This window comes from Colias croceus, chromosome 27 (assembly GCF_905220415.1).
Source record: "Colias croceus chromosome 27, ilColCroc2.1".
NCBI classification, from domain to species: Eukaryota; Metazoa; Arthropoda; class Insecta; order Lepidoptera; family Pieridae; genus Colias; species Colias croceus.
In genome coordinates, this window is record NC_059563.1 from 3,977,566 (window position 1) to 4,002,352 (window position 24,787).

The window sequence follows — 24,787 nt, forward strand, 5'->3', positions numbered from 1 at the left end:
GAACCTGGTTAAGGCCCACAGAACATTTTAGGTATATGTTCTGTGTTAAGGCCAGTGGATTCGAATCCATGACGAAGACAAACAAACAAAAAAGTTTCGGTTTAGCTGGTCAGAAGTTATAAATAACTTGCTTGGAGAGAAAACCTATAATTATTGTAACAAATTTGTCCGATATCTTGTAAGAGAACACTTTAATTATTATTGATTAATCAAAATGATTTTTTTCTTTTTAGAATAGTTAAAATATATTTTTTAAATACCTAATTTTATATTATCCACTTTTTATACTAGTCTATGTATATCTTATTCCGAATTTAATTAACTCTTCAAAATTCAAAACTATTTTGGGCCGATTTTTCAATCCTTGGTTAAATCCTATCCGTCCAATAAAGTATTACACAATTATATACAGATGTCATCTAAAAACTGTCAAAAAGTGGGCAAGTAACACATTTTTAAAATGGTTGTTTAATACGATATTCGATGAATAATTGTTAACTAAAGGATTGAAAAATCGGACCTAAAATAAATAAATTTTGTTGGCCGTATCAGCTTGTAGATTTTTAGATATAACTAAACATTTAAACTAATAGGAATTAAAACATATCCGGTATTCGTATGACTCCATATTTCTTATACAAATATAACGAATATTCTTTTGTTGACAAAAAATATTATCAGATAACACTGAAGCGGTAATTATTGCGCGACACATTCCTATGTGGTTCGTAATTACTGTATGTAATTATTATTTTAAAGAAGAGTTTTAATATGTGGAATATATATTCATTTAGGTTTATGAAATTATTTATTTATTATAAATTATACACATATATACAATCATTACATACATTCAGTACATTCTTTTAGATTTACACAATTAAATTTAAATACATTAACATAATTTCAATTTTTTTCTACGAAATCAGCGTATGAATAACTATAAGATCCATTAAGCATAGTACCACATATGGAACACCCTGTATTTTTCTGATTTTTCATGTAGTTTTAAAAATATTACGATATATGTATACCTAAGTACTTAAATATGTGTCATACACTTTGTATCCAAAACCAAAACGACTTCTCATATTTTTATGATTCATAGCTCGTAAATAATTTTTACAGCCTTAAGTTAAAGGGTGTTCTGGCACAACATTTTCCAGCAAATATACAAAATTCTCCACACGCAGTGATTTCGTTTCGCTAACCGTATTTGTTCAAAACTGAGAACACTCTTAACTATCTATTAGTACACATTTGTATTCTAAGAGCGGTCTCTCTCAAGGTATTACGTGGTATGATCTAAATTCTAATGAATTTGCCAGATAGAACGCTTTTTTGATCGCGCGTTATCGCTCTGTTTGACGTTTTCAAAATACACCGTCCGAGTCGCGTCGTGACAAGCAAAGACCGCTTCCCAATTCCCAGTGGAACACATTTGTATGTGTCATGTGCTTCTAGTAGTGGAAATGATTTGCGCGGTTATAATATGATGCTTTGTCTCTGTACTATTTATTTACTCTTGTGGTACACCGTACAACACACGCGCTATAAAGTATCTAAGCTTTCTATCTAGCAACACCTTAAATCATTGTACTTAATGTCATGTGACGCAATCCAAACGATGCCATTGTATTTGTCTCCATTGAGTTGTGAAATTGCTTAAGAGATTTTTTTTTGTTTGAGTGCAATTTGCAAATATTTCTACGCATTTCACACCATGTTGTCTTGGTATAGCTACTGTGAAAACAAAATACTGTAGGGATTCTATTTTGTGATATAATTAATTATAGCAGACTGAATAATCTGAGCCACTCACGAACTGTACTGCTTTTTACATCGATCGGAATGCTATTTACTCTATTATAACTTGTTAAATACAATCTATAGTTATTTGAAATCCTTTAGCTTGCGAAAAGATTTCAAACTTAACACCAATATTAATAATATTGTTGAATACATTGTATACGAAATCAATAATTACTTTAATTGTAAAATTTTAACCAATTTCCTTTTATAATTTTGAGCACCAGTAACCACCAAAATTACTTTAGACCACTTTGAGCAACAACAATAATATTATAACTAAGTAATTAGTGGATAATTACGAACTTCGCGTATCATAAAGACCTCCAAAATAACAGTCATACGATACAAACTACAATATCAAAATAACCGTAACTAATCGATATTAAGTATAAACAATTAGATAACGAAAGAAAACATGACGAAAACCGTTCACAAGGTGCATTGAATCGTAATGAATCGCGTGTAAATTAATTAATGTAATCAGAATTGTAATTAAGTAACTGTACGCCGATCTTGACCTACTACAGACAATCCTGTTTTTATGGTATATATAACATGCAGATGTTGGAAAAAAGGTATGTGTTGAATCGCTCTAGGAATTGTTGTCTGAAAGCGAAACGTGAACGATTTCATAGGAGCGAAATGGCACGTTGTATTATATGTACCTCGTTATAGTTATACTATAGTCCAAATTATAGTATACAAATATAAATATTGGACAAAATATAATTAATAACAACAAATGAGTTGATGATATAATGTGTAAGTTCCGTGTACATCCGATTCTTGCAAGTACACAATTTCGGAAACTAATTGGCTTCTATCGCTTTACTTCTGAGTGATATCTACTTATTACTTCCCTAATTAATTATATCGATTAGCAACTTTCTGTTATTTTATTAAAAGTATTTTTCTGGGGCGCTACTCTACGATGTAAAAATAAAATATATTTGAATAGATTTCTATCCAAAATCTTATTATGTTGAATGCTTTCATATTTTCTGGTCACAGGAATTTTTAAATTTGTCCAATATGACGTCCCCAAATATATTTTCTATATTTATAGGTTTATCCTAACGCTTAAATTCTATTAAGTTAACGCATAGCGGTAACAAGGCAAGGTAAAACCACAGGTAAAACTATACAAAAATGAACGCCAACTTTTGTAGATAACTCATACAAACCAAACAGAGATATTGCTAAGTAGGTACTAGGTATTACGAGTAATTAAGGCACAATCGGCTTATCCTACACGACCTAAATTACACCAAGTGTCGTAATCCTAGGCAGTTTTGAGGCTTTCTGTGTTTGCTCATGTATAAATCTTAGTAAGTTTCTTTGTCATACATTTTTTCCTGTAGTGGCGTCATGAAAAGTCACCCATCACGGATTTAAGAACTCAATTTATATGTAATATTTAACACGTTTTAAATAAATACTTTTATATTATTATACTAAGTTTACTGGTAATTGATACAAACAAACAAAAATACTTTATTGTGCACCAAATAATAGGAAAAGAAGTAAATATAAAAAAGAAACAGTTCAGCACAACAGGCGGTCTTATCGCTACGGCAGATACTTATGTAACTTAATTGTAAACTTAACTATTTGAATAAACAATTTAATTTTGATGATTGTAACAATTTCACACCAGGCTCTTGAATATGATTTAAATAACAATGAGTACACTCTCGATTCGTTAAAATTTGAATACAATTGTTGCTCAAAGGCTTGTCATATATTATTACTAATAGAATTTTTTAATTAACATATTTATTTTGTAACGAATATATTTGTTAATAAAATTCACATATTCATTTATTAAAATGATACATGTAGGTACTAAAGGCGCTTCGTCAATAAAAATACGATGAATATTTAATACGCAATGCAAATGAATCTTCAAGGTCAATTCGATTATAAAATGCATTCATAATTAATTTTCGCTTATAATTTAGCGATATATGAACGCTTTGAGATACCCACATCAACAAGTTTTATTAGTATTCAATAAAAAGGCGAGGTCAAATCTTTTCGGTTGAAAGACATAATGCGTTTGACATTGTGCATAACTAATCGTATTCGATATTCAATGCTTATTAATCTAACTTGAATACAAGTATGTAAGCAATGTTTTGTGTCATCAAGACGCTAGTAGTACGAGGCATTCAAGATTTTTTTGTTCTACACTCATGCGCGATTGGTCACGGTGTACCACAAGGCCACATACTTGTACCTATACTATTATTATGTTTATAAAGTTTGTAATGCGCTGTGCATTATTTTCTAATTTTATATATTTCTATAAAGAATCTGTACTAGGGCCATTGACAAGTACGATGTAGTAAATATACCGGTTTCGTTAGGCGTAGTTTCTTATATGGCTTGAGTTGACTAATATATTTACCTTCTTTGATGTCATGATATTTAATGATACGGAGATTGGTATATGTTTACCATCAACCATTTAAAATTTTAATTAAGTGTTAAAAAAATGTTATTTAAAATATTAATAATACGAATAAAGAAAATAAACCTATACTTACTAAATAATGACTTATCTATTCATTACAATCGTAAGATCATCATGAAGCCTGTTGCATAAAAAACGTCAACACAATGAATTTCTTAGAAGGCGAAGCATTAACATAAACATAGTATTGTCTCATCGAAATTAACGCTGGCGGTCGTCTCAGTAGACGGTGGTAAGACATCAGGAGAAGGATATGAAGAACGTGCCTGAGAAGTAATATGAGTATGTATTATAATACAAATATAGATAGTAGTTCTGATAATTATGATTCATAACTTGGGTGCGTAAGGGAATGAAAGACGTGGAAACCCCGGCATTATCTTGTATAAAAAGTAGTTTATCATTGTGCTATAGCCAGCAATTGAAAATACGTAATAGAAGCTTGAAACGCAGACCTCTGCAATATAATCAACATTTACAATTTCAATTAGAATCACTAGATCTATGTTTCTTCTTGTAACTTGTTTATCCAGTTCATTTATTAATATATCTTTATCAATGGTTAGTCATTCAATCATTTGTGTTTCTTTATCTGCATCTTAAAACTAACTTTATTTCTCAACACATTTCTACCTACCATATCTTTAGTGTGACTTCTAATACCCTTTTATTCTATGCAACACTATAATTAAACTGAAAGGAAGGATTCCTAATTACGAAAGACAGTCACGTGTTCGTCTTTAACTTATTTCCTTGTCTTTACGCATTCATTTTGCCCAGTAATTATTCACTTGTCCAAACTGCTAAATGTAATTTGTCACTGTCCAAAGCAATTACAACGTTTGTTTCTATACGCAGAGTTAAATTGCCTGCAAGACCATCATTCTTATGTTTCACACTTCCTTTTAAGATGTGTTTTTTTGCTTCATAAAAGGATCATCAAGGATATGACTGATGTAGCGAAGTTTTTCTGATGTTACTAAAATAAGGATAGATGCGTTAATTAGTAAAATTTACCCAGATATTTGTGAATTGTCATGAGGACTATTAAATTGCTGAAGAAGCTATGAATGTGTTGGCAAATTTCTTAAATTAAAATAATGACCATAATTTGCTGTAATTTCATCAATACATTCATCAACTGTAGTACAGTCTACGATTGAGTAGAGATGCGTACAAGTCAATACAGTATAGTTTACAGAAATTCCCGTGTGCAAGCGTGAATCGTGACGTAAAAACATTAATTAAAATTTAATTTCATTAGTATCATCGCGTGCCTCAGAGAACAATAGACTGTCGAACGATTTGCTTTTTGCTTGCGAATTTTTGTAACATTTCTTACATAACTGGGCTTGATCGCTTGAAGGCTGAGGCTTTTAACCAAATCTTTGATCCAAATGAATAGGTACTCATAATTATTTTCTGTTTTGATTTATTTATTTTGTAAAGCAATTATTATACTTTTTTGGTACTAAAACTAAAACTATCTACGCAGATATATTTTGAAATAAAATCACTAATTGTAAGAAAAGTGTGGTCTACATGTTGGTTATCGTAAAGTACCTAAAGCAGTTAAACCTAAATAGTTTTTTCAATTACCAATTATTGAACTCAACAAAATTGTTCTCAATTCGTAGAAACATCACACAACAAAAACAACAAAAACTGTACTAAAAATGTTTTTTTTTTTTAATACTTCCGAAAATCTTGCGATCGTTAAGCAGTCGAAGGTTCTATCGATTAATGACAATCTGTGGAACGGGCCTCCGAGGTGATAACAGGCGTAAAGTGTCAAGGTCGAGTACCGAAACGTATTGCATAACAGTTATTGTTACAGTGATAAGTATTGAGCATAGACTTAGATAGACGACGTTTTGTTTGCTGTGCAAAAAAAGTTTAAAAGAAGTTATACAGTTATCCTAAAATTGACTGTAAACTTGTACCCCTGGTTTTAGTCGTGAGGTAAATATAAATCTTTTCCCTAATATTGGTTTTTGTCCACGAAAAAATAAAATACCCATTAAGTATATGAAATATTACTTTTCACAGTCGTATTACTGTTAGTGAAGCAAGTGTAGATCTTTGCTTGTGAAATTTTTATGTGTATGATTTTAATACGCAGTAAATATTCTACATACAAGTAACATAAGAATGTTAAGCAATAATTATTATAAATACCTATACATACGCAAGTATATGTATATTACAAAGTTGGCAATTTTTGTAATCACTGAAATTATCTTTGCATCGAATAACAATAGCGACGTGATAAACGTTAATAATTTAAGTGAAAGGTTAAACAATACCCGTTCATTCAAGTCTAATAAGTATCAAATAAAACCGGTTGGTTCGCATATCTCACGTATCGCGATGGTCGCCATCTTGCCGTTTGACAACTAGTTTTGGCGGGAATGCAAATAGCACAGATTTCCATCGACAAATTGTCTATGTTTGTAGAACTAGCTATGCGGTTTTGCTTTAGTTGGGTAAAGCCGTGTGACGGACTTTACGTTATAAAATCTTATAGATATGAATATTTGCCAGTGACCAGCGTACATACTAACTTTCCGCAGTTATAGATACATATAACATACAGGATGTATAACTGCGGAAAGTTATTAAGATTTAATCGTACTTTAATATTCTTTTGTCGCCTCTGGGCTCTGACCCGTAGTAATACTCCGAGAAAAAACTACAATTCTAAACTAGTTTATTCGCATTTTTGCTCAAAAAATTAGAGACTAGATGGACACTCAACATTTTTAATATTCAAAGCAAAGTATTGAAAAAACAATGCACTGTATATGAAAACAAGTTTACTGTAAGTGATGAAACGGAAGTCATTTAAAAGACTATTGTTAGACGTTCCCACAGAAAATTGTTTATCTGAGCTCATATTTTGATCTGAGATTGTTTGAGATGATGTTTGTACGATTATTTTTATAGCAATTATTACTATTCGTGACACGTGTGCTGTCTTTGTGAGATTGGTAATGTTTGGTAGTCTGTTAGGTCTAGGGTGAAATGATAGTATAAAGAGAACTTTATACTGAACCCTGATATTGCCAAAAGATATTTAAAGATATAGTTTTGTCATAGTAAAACCATACCAGTCTTATACAGTAGACCCGCGGTATTCCAACAGTCGTTTTGCAGGGCACTGTCGGAATATCGAATTTGTCGGATTATAGGATGATGTGATTATAGGAGTTGGGGGCGAAGTATATGCCAGGGTCCGGAGTAACGGGGGTCTACAGCTGTATACCTTATTTTATTAGGCGAATGAATGTGGCATGAGTAATTGACACTTCATAAGCAGTTTAAGTTCATAAGTGAGTAGGTATCTCAAATTTATTTCATTTCATTTTAGTTGTTGAACTAGCATAGTAGACTAAATTTAATATTTATGTGTTGTAAGTAACTTAACTTTGTCTAAAAAAATTTTAAAGTGAAACTTTTATTACATCGTCTCAAACTTTTTGGTCTGTGTAGCGCATGTCGCGTGTCGCACGATACGTACGATAATTATCGTACAAATACGATAATTTTTAGTTAAATGTCTATAGTGTGAAAAAAAGTTTCACTTTTACCGTGGTTTCATAAAACCACACAACATTTTTGTTATACAGAAACGGTTATTCTTACCTCACCCCTTTATAACAAGTCTGTTTACAAAAGAAGTGAATTCTTTAAAATATAAAATCAGGAGTGAGGACACTCCTTTCATTTTCCACGTTTGACAAGTGACAGGTTGTGTCAACGACCGCGTAGGTGTGTGCTTAATATTCATGCAGTCATTTGAGTTAAAAATAAACAGCATTCGTGTGGATATATTGAATGTTTTGGTACTAATGTAAGAGAATATTTTATAATCGATGATGTAACTGAAAAAATGAAATAAACAGGATAGAAGTTAGGTACCCTTATTTTTAGTAATTTTTTATTTTACTAGTTTTCCGGCCACGGCTTTGCCCATTTTGTCTGAAATTTAACAAATAATGTACTAAAATCTTCCTCGAGAACCAATCTATCTATCAAAAAAAACTCCATCAAAATCTGGTGCGCAATTTTAAAGATCTATACCTATATACAAACTCATAGACGGAATTTTTCATTTTAAGTTCAAGATAGAGGCTAATCATGAGCCAATGCATTATTCAACAAAATGATCCTAAAATCGAAAGTTCAATATAACAAATTGGTGAAAGTAATAATTCATAGTTTTTTTTTAAAGCGAACTGACATTGTAGAGTATAATAATTCAGGTATAGTTTTTTATAAAAATGTTGTGAAGAAGTAAAGTAACGTACCTACTAGTAAAGTTACTTTTTCATTTCTCAAATAATGTAAAACATACGAACTATTCACGCAACTCAGTATCTGAGTGTTGACATTAGAAAATTGACCAATTATAAACAATTAAAAGAAAATCTCACATTTAATTATACAATTAGTGAATAACTGAGGTTCAAGAGACACGTCAGTTAATTATGTGCAAATCGCCTCTATGATAAAATAAATATTTCTTTATCTCGACATTATTCTTAGATAGCAGGGGAAATTTATTCTTTGCTTCAAACTGCATATGAATTTAATGGCTGTTAGGTCTATCGCTACATATAAACATAGGTTTAAATATTACAATAATTATATACTTAATTGATTACTTGTACAAAAATAATTTATTTATTTTGAAGGGAACTTCTTTAGGCGCGTTGAGAGTAAAATTTCAAGGTTGTATCATGGCAATACCACCACGTATTGGAGTAAAATAACGATTTTGGTATCTTTGAATCTTTCCAAACAAGTTTCACTTCTGACACGTGTGCTCGGCATACACGCTCTTATTTAATAACGTGTGTATTACACTTTATAATAAGTTATCATAACTTTGTTTTAACTTACGATTATTTTTAATGAAATAAAAAATTCCTTCCATTCTTCTTACGCTACTAATTCCCTTCAAATAGGAATTTCCAAACATATGAATGCTTTAAATTCGCTACACTTAAGTAATTCTGTTTTAATCACACTAAAACATTGCATTATGTTGGGAACATTCTCACGGCACAAGACACGTGTGTCTTGTTATATAAGAAACTAAGCTAGTTTCTGAATTTAAATCTGGTTAGCTGCTTAAGTTTACACATAGGTACATGTGGTATTACCACAAAACAATTTAAACACAGTCTAACTTTAAACCAGGGATCTGTCCCTAATAGTTGTCTATGTGAAATACGACAAAACCAGATTAAAGATAAAACCCGCGCTTTACTTGAGCCCTGTCTAACGTTTTTTGTAGTAAGATATGCAAAGTAAACGCAATTTATAGCCTAGTATAAGGATCTGGAAAACCTGCTTTATTCAAATATTGTTTCCCTACAGATAACATGCAATATTGCACTGACGTTAGCTCCTATTAAGTATTCTGTGCTTACGTCATCTTTATTGAAAACCTATACCTAGATAAATAGGAAAGTTTATTAAACAAATTATTATACAACATATTTAATATTATTCGTAATATAATAACACTAATTGGTAAGTATAGACCACATAAAAAATCTAATACTGTATCCACATATAGTAGTTCTAAAAACAGAACCTAGATTCTAAATAATAACAAACCTTCACTATTTCAGATTTGTGGTACAAATACTACATTCTGTTGAAACCGGTCCATTTATAATTATTAATCAATTCTATTGTTAAACATGTTCTATGATCTATCTATTTCTTACTAGCTTTGCCACGTGGTTTCACCCAAGTATCAACCGTCATCAATTATTTTTATAGTCAATGTGTCACATGAATAACTTATATTACTGTAAAGTTTCATCGAAATCCGTCTATTAACTATTTCGTGAAAGAATATAAAAAACATACATCAATACTCACACACTTTCGCATTTATAATATTAGAAGGAAAAATTCATAAATAGGTATTATGATATAGGCTCGGTCTAAGGGCTCGGTTTATAATTTAGATTCTGCGTAAAAACATACGAAATTGTCCAATCATCGTATTTAATTTTTAATTAGTAAACAATTCAAATTCAAATTCAAATACAAATTATTTATTTGTCAGAATGTATAAATTCTTTATGTAATTTATTCAAATTTTTAATATAAATAGTTGTATAGTATTGTGCATATAACCACTATTTATTGGAAGTCTATTTGTCTCTATGTATGACTTTATAAGAGTAACTTGGTATACCTAGAGAGTAGAGAGTTTACTGCCGATTCATTTTGGTAAAAGTGTTAAGACGTGACACTCCCACTTGGTGTATTTTAAAATAACTTCACTAGGTACATACCTAGTATAAAACAAAGTCGCTTTCTCCCTATGTCCCTTTGTATGCTTAAATCTTTAAAACTACGCAATGGATTTTGATGCGGTTTTTTTAATAGATAGATCAAGAGGAAGGTTTTAGTATATAATTTATGAGGTTTTAGTCAAAGCGAGCGAAGCCGCGGGCGGTAATCTAGTTTAATTATACATTTGTGAATTAACAAAAAGTTTCGAATTTGAGTTTAACGCTATGACGTCGATGTTCAGAAAACCCCAACCTATTTCATAGCATCATTAGACTAGTTTTTAATACCTATAATCTACATCCGCAAATGTACTGTGTAGGTTGACGCTAAAAAACATCAATTCAATGAACTTCATACGAAATGGTTCTTGAATCATAAAATATTAAACACTAGCTTTCCGCCCGCGGCTTCGCCCGCGTTTTCAAAGAAAAACCCGCATAGTTCCCGTTCCCGTGGGATTTCAGGGATAAAACCTAGCCTATGTTACTCGTGGATAATGTAGCTTTCGAATGGTGAAAGAATTTTTCAAATCTGCCAAGTAGTTTCGGAGCCTATTCAATTCATACAAACAAGCAAACAAACAAAAAATCAAACCTTTCCTCTTTATAATATTTGTATAGACTAGCCGCTCGTCCCGGCTCCGCACAAGCTGACCTATGATAAAAATTAAAAACGAAATAAAATACATATAATCAGTGTTACTTCCTAAAATGTAGCTTCTATTAGTGAATAAATCATAAAAAATTGGTCCAGTTCTTTGGGGCGTATTCAATACAAACGAACATACAAAAAAAAAATACAATGGAAAAACCTTCCCTCTTTTAAATATGAGTTCGCATATTGTTTGAAATGCAGATCTTATAACTCATTGTACTATAGTCAATAATATAAAATCAATCCGGTCTCTGTATTAAAATCGAGCACTCAATCATTATCCGTTCGCAATGACTTGCGACAGATTCTGTTACAATTTGTATTGAAATGACAGTTATAATTAAATGACGCAATGTAGGTAAGGCCGGGTTGTGGTGCGTGTGGTCATAGCCTAAATACTGACGATTAAAATGTTTGAAATAATTTTTAATAAATAGCAAAACTTCTTTAAACGAAAGTATTTTTTATTGATGAAAATTTGACACTGGCACACTATAATAAGCCGCCAAAAAAAAGTTGTTATGTTATAATTTCCCGCGCACTCACTTAGTTTTTTTTTCTGTGAGCAATGACCTCAGCGCTACGTGTTTGTTCCATTCCATCACAGTTCTATAGTCTTTATGGTATATTGATAGAAAAGTTAATAATGATTAAGAAAGTTAATAGACTGGTCGGAAGGTTAAGTAAAAAAGGAATAATGTGAAAGCGACTGTGACCCACTTGTCTATGATCTCTACTGTGTAGGAGCTGCTGAATGAAATAATGTAAATAATTAAACTTGCAAACATTATACAAATTTAAAACGCACGTAAAAATATCGCAAAATACCTATGATATATAAAAAAGCTAGATACGTTACCCGCTCTCTATTTTGGCAAGAAAAAACTCAGGTAAGTGCCCGAGTTTCACTTAGTCACGCACCATTCAGCGTCGTGGCTGGACGTTCTTTTTGTATTTTAATCGGCAGTTGTTATTACGAAGTACATGAGTGAGACATGTATTATGTCTCGTGCGTGAGAGTGAAAGAGAGAACAACTGTATTGGTGATAATGCGTTAGTAAGTAGGTATGTATTAATTACGCTGTTTTTTAGTGCAATGATGTTGGCGTATGCCGCGTCTACTAGTATAATAGGTCATTGCAAAATACATTACATTTTAAGCTTTTGCATAGCTTCTATCGCAAGCCTTAGCGCGGGGACCGAATCTAGAAATTCCGTAGCGAAAAAACCTCACGCTTCCCACTCCGACGCGGACGGGCGGAGGTGTGGCTTGAAGGCATCAGGCATGCTATGCAATAGCTTTACCGCGGCAGTCCCCGAGTGCCACACGTTTTTTTAATCTTGGTTCTGTAAAAAACATTGATTCAATATGTATCTTATAGTTCTATAATCATGTGTAAGTAACTAAGTACTTATTTACTTACCTATTACATACCTGTAAAATTTGAATACGGGGCAATAACTAAAAAAATAATTGAAGTAAAAATGTACATCCAACTAATTAGTAATTATGTATCTATGATGACGTAAAGTACCTAGCTTAAAGAAATACTTTACTGCTAGCCTAACACGCCACTTCCGTTCTTAAGTAAACTTTCAAGTAGTTTAATAATACATAGCTTAGTAGAGCCACAGATAATATATGTACTAGAGCTTAATAAAAATCAATATACCAATAATTATTATTTATATTTCCAAAACAACTAAAAAGTATAGAATATGCGTTACATAACGTAATTCCTGCACATAATATATCTTAACACTCATTAACATATTTTCAGAATATATTACTTATTTCCGACTACACATACACATAGAAGTTGCATATTAATAAATCAAAATAGGTAACAATTTCCCGTCTCTTACGCTAAGTACGAAAGCAAATGACGTGTGGAGTCGCGTGTTTTCTATCACTTGCCGGTAAACTTTAGAAACTTACGATAAACACATGACGATTAATATCTATATGCAAATTGGTATTACTTTCTATTCGTATATGTTGTCAATGTTCATTATCAAACGTCTTTCCTTTTGGTAAATATTGTTTATGGTTTCAAATTCTTTGCTTTTTGGAATCATAAATTCTCAACCGTCTATTGTGGTAATTCGATTTTCGAAGTATTTGATTAAGGGCTGATTTTTTCAATCGTTGGTTGAAACTTATTCATCTAATAACTTATTAAACTACCACTTCAAAAATTTATTCTAATTGTCCGTATTTGACAGTTTACAGGTGACATTTTAAAATGTTCGTGTCTTAGATTACATAAAAATAACTGCGTTAAAAACAACCGACTTCAAAAACGGAAAAGTAAGAAATAAAAAAGATTTGATATTATTAATTACTAGTTTACTACATATTATTTTTATGTGCTATTTACTAAAAAGGTTTGATGTCGGTGCATGGGCTTAATACTAAGTGCTTAGTGTTTGGCACCGACTTCAAACCTATTTAATAAATAGCACATAAAAATAATATGTAGTAATTAATAATATCAAATCTTTTTTATTTCTTACTTTTCCGTTTTTGAAGTCGGTTGTTTTTAACGCAGTTATTTTTATTTAATACTTTTTAGTGTATTTTTCAACACGAATCAAACGAGCCCAAACTCGATAAAGTTGAGTCAATATATTACTGAGTTCCTATGGCCACCTTCCGATTCCATCATCAGATCAGCTCCATGTCATGATAATGTTTCATCGCTATCCAATTTACATTCGTATACAAAATTTCAGCTCAATCGGTTACCGGGAAGTGAATCAAAGTTACTTGCTACATTGAAATTAAGTCATCGAGTACAGACAAAAATGCTCATAAAATAAAAACTACTAGGCCTAGCCGAATAAAATTTTTATGGGACCAATTCGACACCATCCCGCATCGAACAAAAAAAGAATCACGTAAATCGGTTCAGAAACCTCGGAGTAATCGGTGTACATACATAAAAAAAAAAAAAAAAAAAAATATACCGGCCGAATTGATAACCTCCTCCTTTTTTTTGAAGTCGGTTAAAAATAAAAGACAGATGGAGCGTTGCCGAACTAAACCGAATAATTTATCGTCATTTTCAATAAAGCTATGTGTGCTGTCATTTCGCCGCTGCACTGTACGTACACGGTGCTTCTGTATGCGTGTAATGTTGCCAGATATTGAAAAATTTCCCTAATTTTTCCCCGACTACGGAAAAAAGAGGGTTATGTTTTTCGAGTTTATGGATGAATATTTCTTTGACACGCCCTGCAGTATAAACCGTTGGACCGATTTTGAGTTGTGAGGTTTCATTGCAATGATCTGAATTATTATGTTAGTGGCGGTAGTGACGTAGGCTATATACATAAACTAGCGGTCCGCCCCGGCTTCGCCCGTGGTACATATTAACGTTTTCTCTACATAAGAACCATCCTCGTACTTCAAGGAATATAATAAAAAAAGAATTATCGAAATCGGTTCAGCCGTTCTCGAGTTATGGAATTACAACGAAAAGTGGCATTGATTTTTATATATTAGATGAGAAGTTAAGTTTTAATTTTTATTTAAATTCTTTTCTATACAAATATTATAAAGAGGAAAGGTTTGATTTTTTGTTTGTTTGTTTGTTTGTATGAATTGAATAGGCTCCGAAACTACTTGGCAGATTTGAAAAATTCTTTCACCATTCGAAAGCTACATTATCCACGAGTAACATAGGCTAGGTTTTATCCCTGAAATCCCACGGGAACGGGAACTATGCGGGTTTTTCTTTGAAAACGCGGGCGAAGCCGCGGGCGGAAAGCTAGTATTACATAAAGACGGACCTGCCTACTAAAGTTATATATGGACAAAATAATTGTATTCAATTTTTTATTAAATAAATTACATAAAAAAAGTTTCAATATTAACTATAATAATTATATTATTTTTTATTTTTCATAATATATGAATACGAATAGCGGTAGTTTTTAGTCGAGAATACGGGACATTTTATTTTCATCATATCCATCATGGAGTTCACATAAATTAAATCGCTAGCGAAAACGACTATGACGTTTTTAAGCTTTATAAAAGTAACAAAATATTGTATTATGCTTATTAAAATAATCTAATAATTATCATGAACCTTTAGTGCACTATACAAATAATCACATTCACGATCGAAAAATCCAACAGCATTATACCCTGAAGATCTTTTAACCATTTTACCGTTTTACCAATAAAAATGGCACATTCATTTTCAAAATACTGGCAACATACGTTGAAGTTTTGTATTCCTTCATATCTGTAAAATTATTATTCGTATTAAAGAAATAAATCAGCCAAATTATCTACAGAAAACCTGTGAAACGATGTTTTATCTTTTTTTTTTGTTTTCGGGAACAAATTTTACAGCGTTTTATTATCACAAGACGGCATTTTTTTACTTAAATTGCAAACCCTTTTTGACGTATTGCATGACACTATATGCGCTATAGCACTGGTGCAGCGACGTATTTGTTTTTGATTTCGTATTTTCTTTGACAAGGGCGACGGGCGGTTGTCATGCTCCATCTGTACTTTATTTTGTAATCTAAGGTTCGTGTAATACTTTATTGGACGGATAAGTTTTAACCAAGGATTGAAAAATCGGCCCTTAGCAATCATATTTCAAGAAATCGTTGAATTAAAAATAAATGTTTTATTGAATTACTAAATTATTATTTAAAATGAATAGAGACAAATCGGTAGAATCCAATGTATCTGTTCTCTACGCATGAAAACATTATTTATGTTATCTTAAATAATTGTGATTGTTACGTATATATGTATCTTAAATCTCTGTATTACAATTTCAACAAAGCAATACAATAAAATAAAAAAATGCAAAATGCTTTTGCTGACCTTATGTAACAGGAAACAAACAATGATATTTACCAAATTAAACCTTTCTCATTTTCCCGTTTTATATTTGAAATGTCGCATTTCCTTGACAGTCCCCTATAGCCTTTACCTCACTTCGATGGCTTCCCTAATTCACTGATAAGGTTAGATTATGTGACATTTGGGCTTGATATTTTCGGTAATAAGGTCGCGTAAGTATAACTACAAAAATGTTAATTTTTATGTCTCTTTCATGAGGAATTTCTTCCACAATATATAGAAGTAGGTTGCACGCTTAACGATTACTTCATATAGTAATTAATAAAATACTTCTTTGTTTTTATAATTTAAAAGCTTAAACAAAGTATTTTAATATTTTTTTTGTACTTATATTATGTATTTTTTGATAAATATTAGGTAGGTACTTACATAAAATATCCGTGTATCTCTCAAAAGAGTAAAAATACAATCAGATGAGTAATTATTAATAATGATTTGAAATATTTATGAATTCATGTTTAAGTCACTCAGGAAGAACACACGTAATGCCACAATACAAACCTAGCTAATGTATTTTTTTTTGTCCTCAGGCAAGCACCTAGTATTCACAACAGATCCAGAATCAGTCAAAGATGAATTCGCCTTCGACAACCCTGGGTTCAGACAGGACGAGAGGAACTGGCAGAGTGAGGCGCCAACCCTGCCGCTTGGTGGGAAACCACATGGTCTACATGTGGAGTTTACTAAACCGGAACAGAGCAAGGATGACTCTTACATACAGGTTAGTTTTTTTTACTATGTCGTTGTAGTAGCCAGTATGTTATGTTTTTTGTACAGCTATTAATTAATTTAGGTTGGGGTGGTACCTATGATTTATGTATTTGGAAATCTTATTTCAATAATAATATTGTCTAAGATTCCACTGCTTGATTCTGTAGAGTGTAGACCATGTAGACAGTAGACTGACCATAATATAGTTTAGAGAGTATCAATGGATGACCAATATTGATTGCTACTTTGCTAGTAAAAAATCCGCAATTATCTGTGATTAATCGTAGTACTTTATAAGTTTATTAATAAGTAAGTTTATCAAAATAATTGAGAATAAGTAAGGAATAAGTACATATTTTACGTAAGGAAAGCTATAAATGACAGAAATCCATACTAATATTATAAATGCGAAAGTAACTCTGTCTGTCTGTCTGTTACTCAATCACGCCTAAACTACAGAACCAATTTTCATGAAATTTGGTATGGAGATATTTTGATACCCGAGAAAGGACATAGGCAACTTTTTATCCCGGGAAAATGACGCAATCTCGTAAATCCCACGGGAACGAGAACTATGCGGGTTTTTCTTTGACTGCGCGGGCGAAGCCGCGGGTGGAAACCTAGTATTTAATAATTACATCTAGATATATAAATCACCCATAAAGTCTAATTTAAGTACCATTAAACAGATTTATTAGTAAGTAAAACTTTAAATGCACGTCCCTTCTAAACGCATATATATTATGTAACTTGCGTCCGTTTACGCAATGCTAGTAGGTATGTAGTATATGTACTTAGTTAAAATTCTTCATCTTACAAAACTATCTGGCAACCGTCCATATGTGTAAGCCTGCTAAATGATTTTGTTCTATACATATTAACCGACTTTAAAAAGGTCGTCACGAAAAGTTATGCACTAATTTACATACATATATGTAATGCAATATTTGTAACAAATAGTAACAATCTATTTATTGGAGAAACTCATAAAACATAATATATGATTTTAAACATTATTTTTGTAAACATGAATGAATGACATTGCCTGTGTGGAAAAATATCTAGAATTGATTCTAAGATAGATATCTAGAACATATCCCATTTTAATTGAAGTTAATCATTCTTAGATAGTTAATCAATTAATAAAAAGAGAATTTCTGTAAAATTTCTACTGGTAAAAGTGACAAATATGGTTAGATTTTCGGGCGTTAAAAATGAAAACATCCCAAACCTGACATAACATTCCTACCGGTCAACCAAGCACCCTCCAAATAATTTATACAAAACTCAAGCATTACCAAACCCATTAAACCCATAGTAAATTATACTTTACATGTAATGGATGTCAAGAAACCAGTTATGTTGCGTCTGCGCACAATTCCGATCCACATTCCAATCTAACGCGTAATAAATTGATCTTACATATCGCTTGCTTTATTTATTTTGAACTATGTACAGCGAACTTCTGAATTAAGTGAGTGTAATGTTGTTACCGAAAACATGATACCTATATCTTCTTCCTAAGTAAAGTTATTAATTTTATTTCACCACTATATTTTATGCATCATTTATATGGAAACTGACCCAAGCTACGGTCTGACCCGAGTGTTTTTAATGATGATGTTCCCTATATGAATTTAACTCCATCACCCCCATCACCCCCCCTTAGTATTATATATCTTTTGTCGAGATGTGGGGCGGTGTGTCTGCCGAGATAATCCCCATAGTTGTATCCACCAAAGGGCTGGTTCCTATAGTTCCTACCTCCTTAAAACAATATTTAAGGAGGTTGGAGTTGGTGAAGCCCATGGCAGTGGGGATACAGCGGGCAGTCCTGCTGGATAATGCTTGGATAGTCCGTAGGTTCCTCAATCCTCACTCAGTCGCCCTAGACTCCGGCCGTCTGGCACCTTAGCCGGAGTTGCTTAGATACAATACCGCCGCGAGGCGCGATACTTACCCCCCTACAAATTAGTAATGTTAAACATAGTTAGGAAATAAGGATTACGTGTACATTATTATAATGACCTTAGAAATATCTAAGATATATAACGACTCATGTATGAGATATATAAAGATGACGCCATAGAGCTAAATCTGTGTGATCAATACAAACACCTTGTAATCTCTTGTTTGTTGGAGTTTAGCGAATGGTTTAACGATTTAGTAATGAAGGACTATAGATTTTACCTTGTATTTTTAAAATTAAATGTTCTACTTCTGTACAGGTTGAAAGCCCGATTTTTAAAATGATTTTATAAGCTTCACCTGTACCTGTATGTTTGTATGTTCGTAAATAACCGACTTCACTTTACTTATTACTTTGTACCCTTATCAAGGTCAATGACAATACCTACTATATATCATATGTGTGAATGTGTGGTATTGTAAATTGACTTCCAGGCATTCCAGTTTTGATTGTTTATGGAATATGGACTTCATTTTATCCCGCTAAATACTTCATCGCACTTTTTATCGTTTATTTTGTCAAACATTGAATACTTTTGTATATTATTCAGTAATAGAATTAAGAACGACTGTAAATTTCCCACTACAATTAATAATAAGTAAAATACCAATTATTATTTTTAAGGCTAATCCATTCATTAACTATGAATTATAAATCAATATTCTGTTTTTTCATTAAGGTCAAACAATCAGTCTATCGAACGGTAATTGGCAATTTGTTTCAATAACTTTGGCTGTTAATTGATAAATAAATTAGTATAGTAATTAAATTAATTTGTTTTTAAATTAAAAAAATAAATACATAACGTGTTGTTTTTTTATCAAAACACGTGATAGGAGCTAAGCGAACAAAATAAATACAGTGAAACTTGGTTAAGTGGGACCTGGATAAGTGAAACCTCCATAACTGGAACTCATGCTGAGGTCCCAACACTTTGGCACTGAATTACCTCTGTTAGTGGGACGAGGTAAACCTCTATATCTGGGATTTATTCTTTCGATTTATCATTATAGTTACCTCTATAACTGAGAAAGCGAGTAAATTTTATATGCATAAACCTCTGTAACTGAGATAACATTGTTTGTTTACTTATTCTTATTCTACCCACAAATTCCACACGTAATTCCAAGTACGTAAGTACAAATTTTGAGCTTCAATTACCTTCAGTTTTAGTTTCGCTTTACTATCATACAGATGTTTTTTTTTAATGATCGCACCTGTATAACTGAAATAACCTGTATTCTCACCTCTATTAATGGAACCCTCTGTAAATGAGACAGATATTTATTTATACCTGTATATCTGAGATACTGGGTAAGTGGAATACCTCTATAAGTGAAACGACATTGCAGGTCCCTTGATGTCTCACTTAACCAGGTTTCACTGTATTTAAATTCTAAATAACTATATAGGTAGTTAAAAATTCGAATGTAAAAAGTTGAATATTTTCACACGCTCTCTAGGAGATGCATGTATTTACTACAAGTTATTGAACATAAACGATATTTCCATATCTAACATTTAAATTAAAAGAGAAAGTATAATAAACTCCTACATTATGGTAGCTTCGATACCATATTAATATAGATTATCTATACTAATATTATAAAGAGGAAAGGTTTGTAATTATGTATGTATGTACGGTTTTCACCACAGAACATATAAAGAGGTTATGTTCTGTGGTTTTCAAAAATTCTTTCACTATTAGAATGCTGCATCTTCACTGAGCAACATAGGCTAGGTTTTATCCCGGAAATCCCACGGGAGCGGGAACTATGCCGGTTTTTCTTTGAAAACGCGGGCGAGGCCGCCGGAAAGCTAGTACTTATAATATAATTATACACTATATAAGTCGCAAAAGACTATAATTTCTACACTTTGTAAACTCTAAGCAATCTTGCGCTAAAAAGATAAAATATAAAGATAAAGATTCCAAAGCGCTCAGCACAAGGATGCAATAGGCATGACGAAAGATTTTGAAATCCTCCTCCATAATGTGTGTATACGTTTACTATACAAGAAAAACCCTATATTTCGGTAATATACTTAAATTTAACGAAGATAAAAGCCATTTTTCAAAAAATATTTATCAACTGTGCCAAAACAGCTCGGAGGTGTCATGGCGTAAGCGTGACGTCACTCTTTAGTAAATATGTAATTATTTGTATGCATTGCGAAGAAAATTAAAGAAATATTTATTTAATATGTGTTATAGAAACGAATTTCAAAGTTTATAAGTGGTGTACAGTATTGCAGTGTGAATCCACATTAAAATAATGCTCAAAAATGTGTTAGTAATTATTTTAAGCAAGAAAATAATAAGAAATGATTGTATAAAGTTGGCGCGGAGAACCCCGAAACCACGTATTCGTGAATTCACAATTATATTTCTGTTCTGAGTCGATAAAGCATACGTGAAAGTGCGGTGAAACAATAGAAAATAAATAAAATGCGTATTCTCAACATATTCATAACAACAAAATACATATGACGTGAGTTGTTTACTTAAGCGTGACGTCACGCGCGTTTTAGTCAAAATGGCCAACTGCAGATTTTCAATGTTTTATTTTATTGATAATCTCAATAATCTTAGTGTTTTTAAGATTTTTAAGTCACTATATTGAATTTATTTATTATACATTTTCCCTTAAAAACACTAATACGATCATTTATGGATACTGTCGTCATGCCTATTCTTAAGAATCATTAACATGATGTCATTATATAAAAACTATACCTATTAACAATTAGTTTTTTCGTCATTTGTAAAGGTCGAGGCAAATTAAATACAGTAATTAAATAATTTTATGATTATATTGTTTGAAAGTAACATTAAATGTAGTGGAAGAGTCGGACGAACTTTGGACTAAATCAATAAAATTAGTTGGGGATTTATGTAAGAAATGTTTTTCCTTTTTTTACCTATCCAATTTAAGTTTTTACCCGAATGAAAAAGAAGGAGGGTTATGTTTTTCGTGTGTAGCGTAACTTTAATATTATGTATGTATATTTCTTTAGCACGCCCAAACACCTGAAGTCCTGGACGAATATCCAAAATTGTGATATTGACATAGGCTATATAATTTAGCAGTTAGGTTGTTTGTTTTCTTAAATAATGCTTGTTATTTAACATATTTTCCTTTAATTCCAGCGGGCCCGTACTCGTAAAGTAAAATTATGGGCGCGAGATTTCACGGGACTCGGTTTGACGTGCGGCGGGGGCGCCAAAGATGGCGTCTGCGTACAATCTGTATTACGAAGTGGGCCAGCCGCTGCAGCTAGATTACAACCAGGTATTTATATAGTACCTAGAACTTGTATGCTATTCTAAGACTAAGTTTTTGAGAATAAATTATTATTATAATTTATAATAATAATAAATTATAATTCTATCGAATTATATAGAATTATAATTTGTAGTGCGTATGTTTTGGGGATGATGCATACATTTGATAAATCTGTTAAGGAAAATATCAATTATTTTAACTCGTATTAGATTATTTTGTAACTTTCAAATAGAAGGTTCGATTAATCCAGTCAGTTGGTAGTTAGTTTCTCTGTACCTAAATAGATGCATATTTATGAAAACTATTACTGCAAAGTACAAACTCTACATCTAGCCACACTCTTTTTAACCATTTATTACGTATTCATTTTTCAATGTACATCCAAAAAATGACTACCTTCATTACAAATTCCAGGTGACAAAATAAAGAGCATCAAAATAGAGTTCTCCGGTACGCCATTACAAGATGCTGTAGCCATTCTCTCCCTCGCCTCCCCCTACCCCGTGGAACTGGAGGTGGTGGAGGGGGGGAGGGTGAGCGGCGAGGGGTGGGGGGTGCACCATCCTGTGATGAAGCGGGCGGGGTCCACTGGCGATGTTAGTACGGTGAGTTGACAGACAGACATACATATTACTACTATCGACGTAGGTTATCAGCAAAGCTTTGTTTTCACGCTTTTATTTAGATTCACCTATACATTTGTATGTTACATTTAAATTGGATTTTGATTCATAAATGATTCATAAACTTATCATTTAGCTAAAGATCTCTTCCAAAATAAGTTTTAGTTTCAATGCCTTTCCTTTAATAAAGATGGTTATTATTCACGGTTAAAGAAATATTCATAAATTATATCTATGTCGTGGTCATATCGTAGATTTGATCATTTCATGATATGACTGGCCATTTCACGAAATGGTCGCATATCGTGAAATGGCCAACATAGTTTGATCAGATCGTTAAATCGTCAACGTTTCACGATTTGGTCATCCACATTTGGCCAGATCGTATAAAATATAAAGAGTCCATAAAATATTAAAAAAATTCAGAATAACTATATTCTAAAAACTTGTTTAATGTCATTTAAGTTAGTGCCGCGGCAGCGGCCGGCAAATGCCAGAAGCGAATCGTTTTTGCAATAGAAAACAGTTTGGTTAGGTTAGGTTAGACTTTGATAAACAACGCACGAGCCGAGCGAGCAAAGCGAGCGTGCCGCGGCAGCGGCCGGCGAGTGCCAGAAGCGGATCGCTTTTTAAAAAACAAACAATTATAATAATATAGTAGTAGTTTCTTAAATTATTTTATTTAAGTCGCATTTTTTCTTAAATACATATAAGATATCCACATTTTCCATAGTACTCGTACCTCTTCGTCGTAAATTCTTTGCTATGACTTTCTTCATAATATTGTTCTTAAACGAATTATGAAGTTTTTAACTGCGAATAATTTAATTTTCGCCAGCGGCCGCCATCTTATCACATAAACACAGAGCTTGCAGCGCCTCTACCAACGATTAATGTAACTATTTTACGATATGATCAAATAATTTTGATCATTTCATGAAAAAACCGTGCGTTAATTGGCCATATCGTGAAACGATTTCTTATCATTGATCTGCCCAAACCACATCATGATGTGGCCAAACTAAATTGGCCATTTCACGATATGCGACCATTTCGTGAAATGGCCACTCATATCATGAAATGATCAAATCTACGATATGACCACGACATCTATATATTGAAAACAAAGTCATACGTCGCGTATATGTGTCTCTTTCCGATAAACTCGCTAAACTACTGCACAATTTTCATTCCTATTTGGCCCAATGGTTCTTGAGGAATACACATTTTAATATATAGATTGTTAAGTTTTAGACAACACGGTCGAAGCCGCAGTCGTAAAGCTAGTCTATACTAATATAATAAAGAGGAAAGTGTTGTATGTATGTATGTATGGTTTTCACGCATAAACTACTGGACCCATTTTGATGAAATTTAGCACAAACAATCTTTAGACCCTGAGAAAGAACATAGGCTACCTTTTATTGCGAAATATGTACCACGGGCGAAGCCGGGGCGGACCGCTAGTAAAATATAAATTCCTTTTTAAACTACCTTTGTGTAGTTAATTTGTTAAAAGATAACCAGCAAAACCATGCACTACCTATAAAGTGCGTTTGAATAACACAATAGACACCATATATAAACTTTAAACTATGCATAACTTATCGTAGACATATCAATCACATACAAAATAACCAGAATAAATTGAACTCTACCCACATTCCTCTATAATTGAACCAAAGCTCAAAACCATCTGGTCGATCAACACACAAGATAATGTCGTAAATATGAAAATAGATATTCTGTTTTGAATTCTATTGTAAACACAATAAGGATGCGTTTACAATAACAAAGGTATCTTCGTAGGATGTTTTGCTTCGTACAAATGTTTGAAATTCAATCATGTCTGATATTATGGAATTCTATTGTGTTGAAATTTATTAAGTATGTATTGATATGTTCGGACGTTGCTTGAACATAATGGAATATTATGAACACCTTTTTTAACGTAGGGTAGGTATTTGTAATTGTAAATAATTGATTTTGATAATCATTAAATTTGGTTTGGAGAGATCTTTATGATAAACGATTCATGAT

At 32.2% G+C, this 24,787-nt stretch overlaps 1 protein-coding gene across 1 annotated transcript in view; it reads left to right on the forward strand.

Annotated features, from left to right (window-relative positions):
• Positions 1 to 24,787, forward strand: part of LOC123703711 (nucleolar protein dao-5-like) — a 51,697-nt gene that overhangs the window by 22,164 nt on the left and 4,746 nt on the right. Inside the window, exons 2-4 of the mRNA XM_045651803.1 lie at positions 16,688 to 16,878; positions 21,989 to 22,130; positions 22,539 to 22,729. Coding sequence (XP_045507759.1) covers positions 16,688 to 16,878; positions 21,989 to 22,130; positions 22,539 to 22,729 — 524 coding nt within the window. The remainder of the gene's footprint in view (positions 1 to 16,687; positions 16,879 to 21,988; positions 22,131 to 22,538; positions 22,730 to 24,787) is intronic.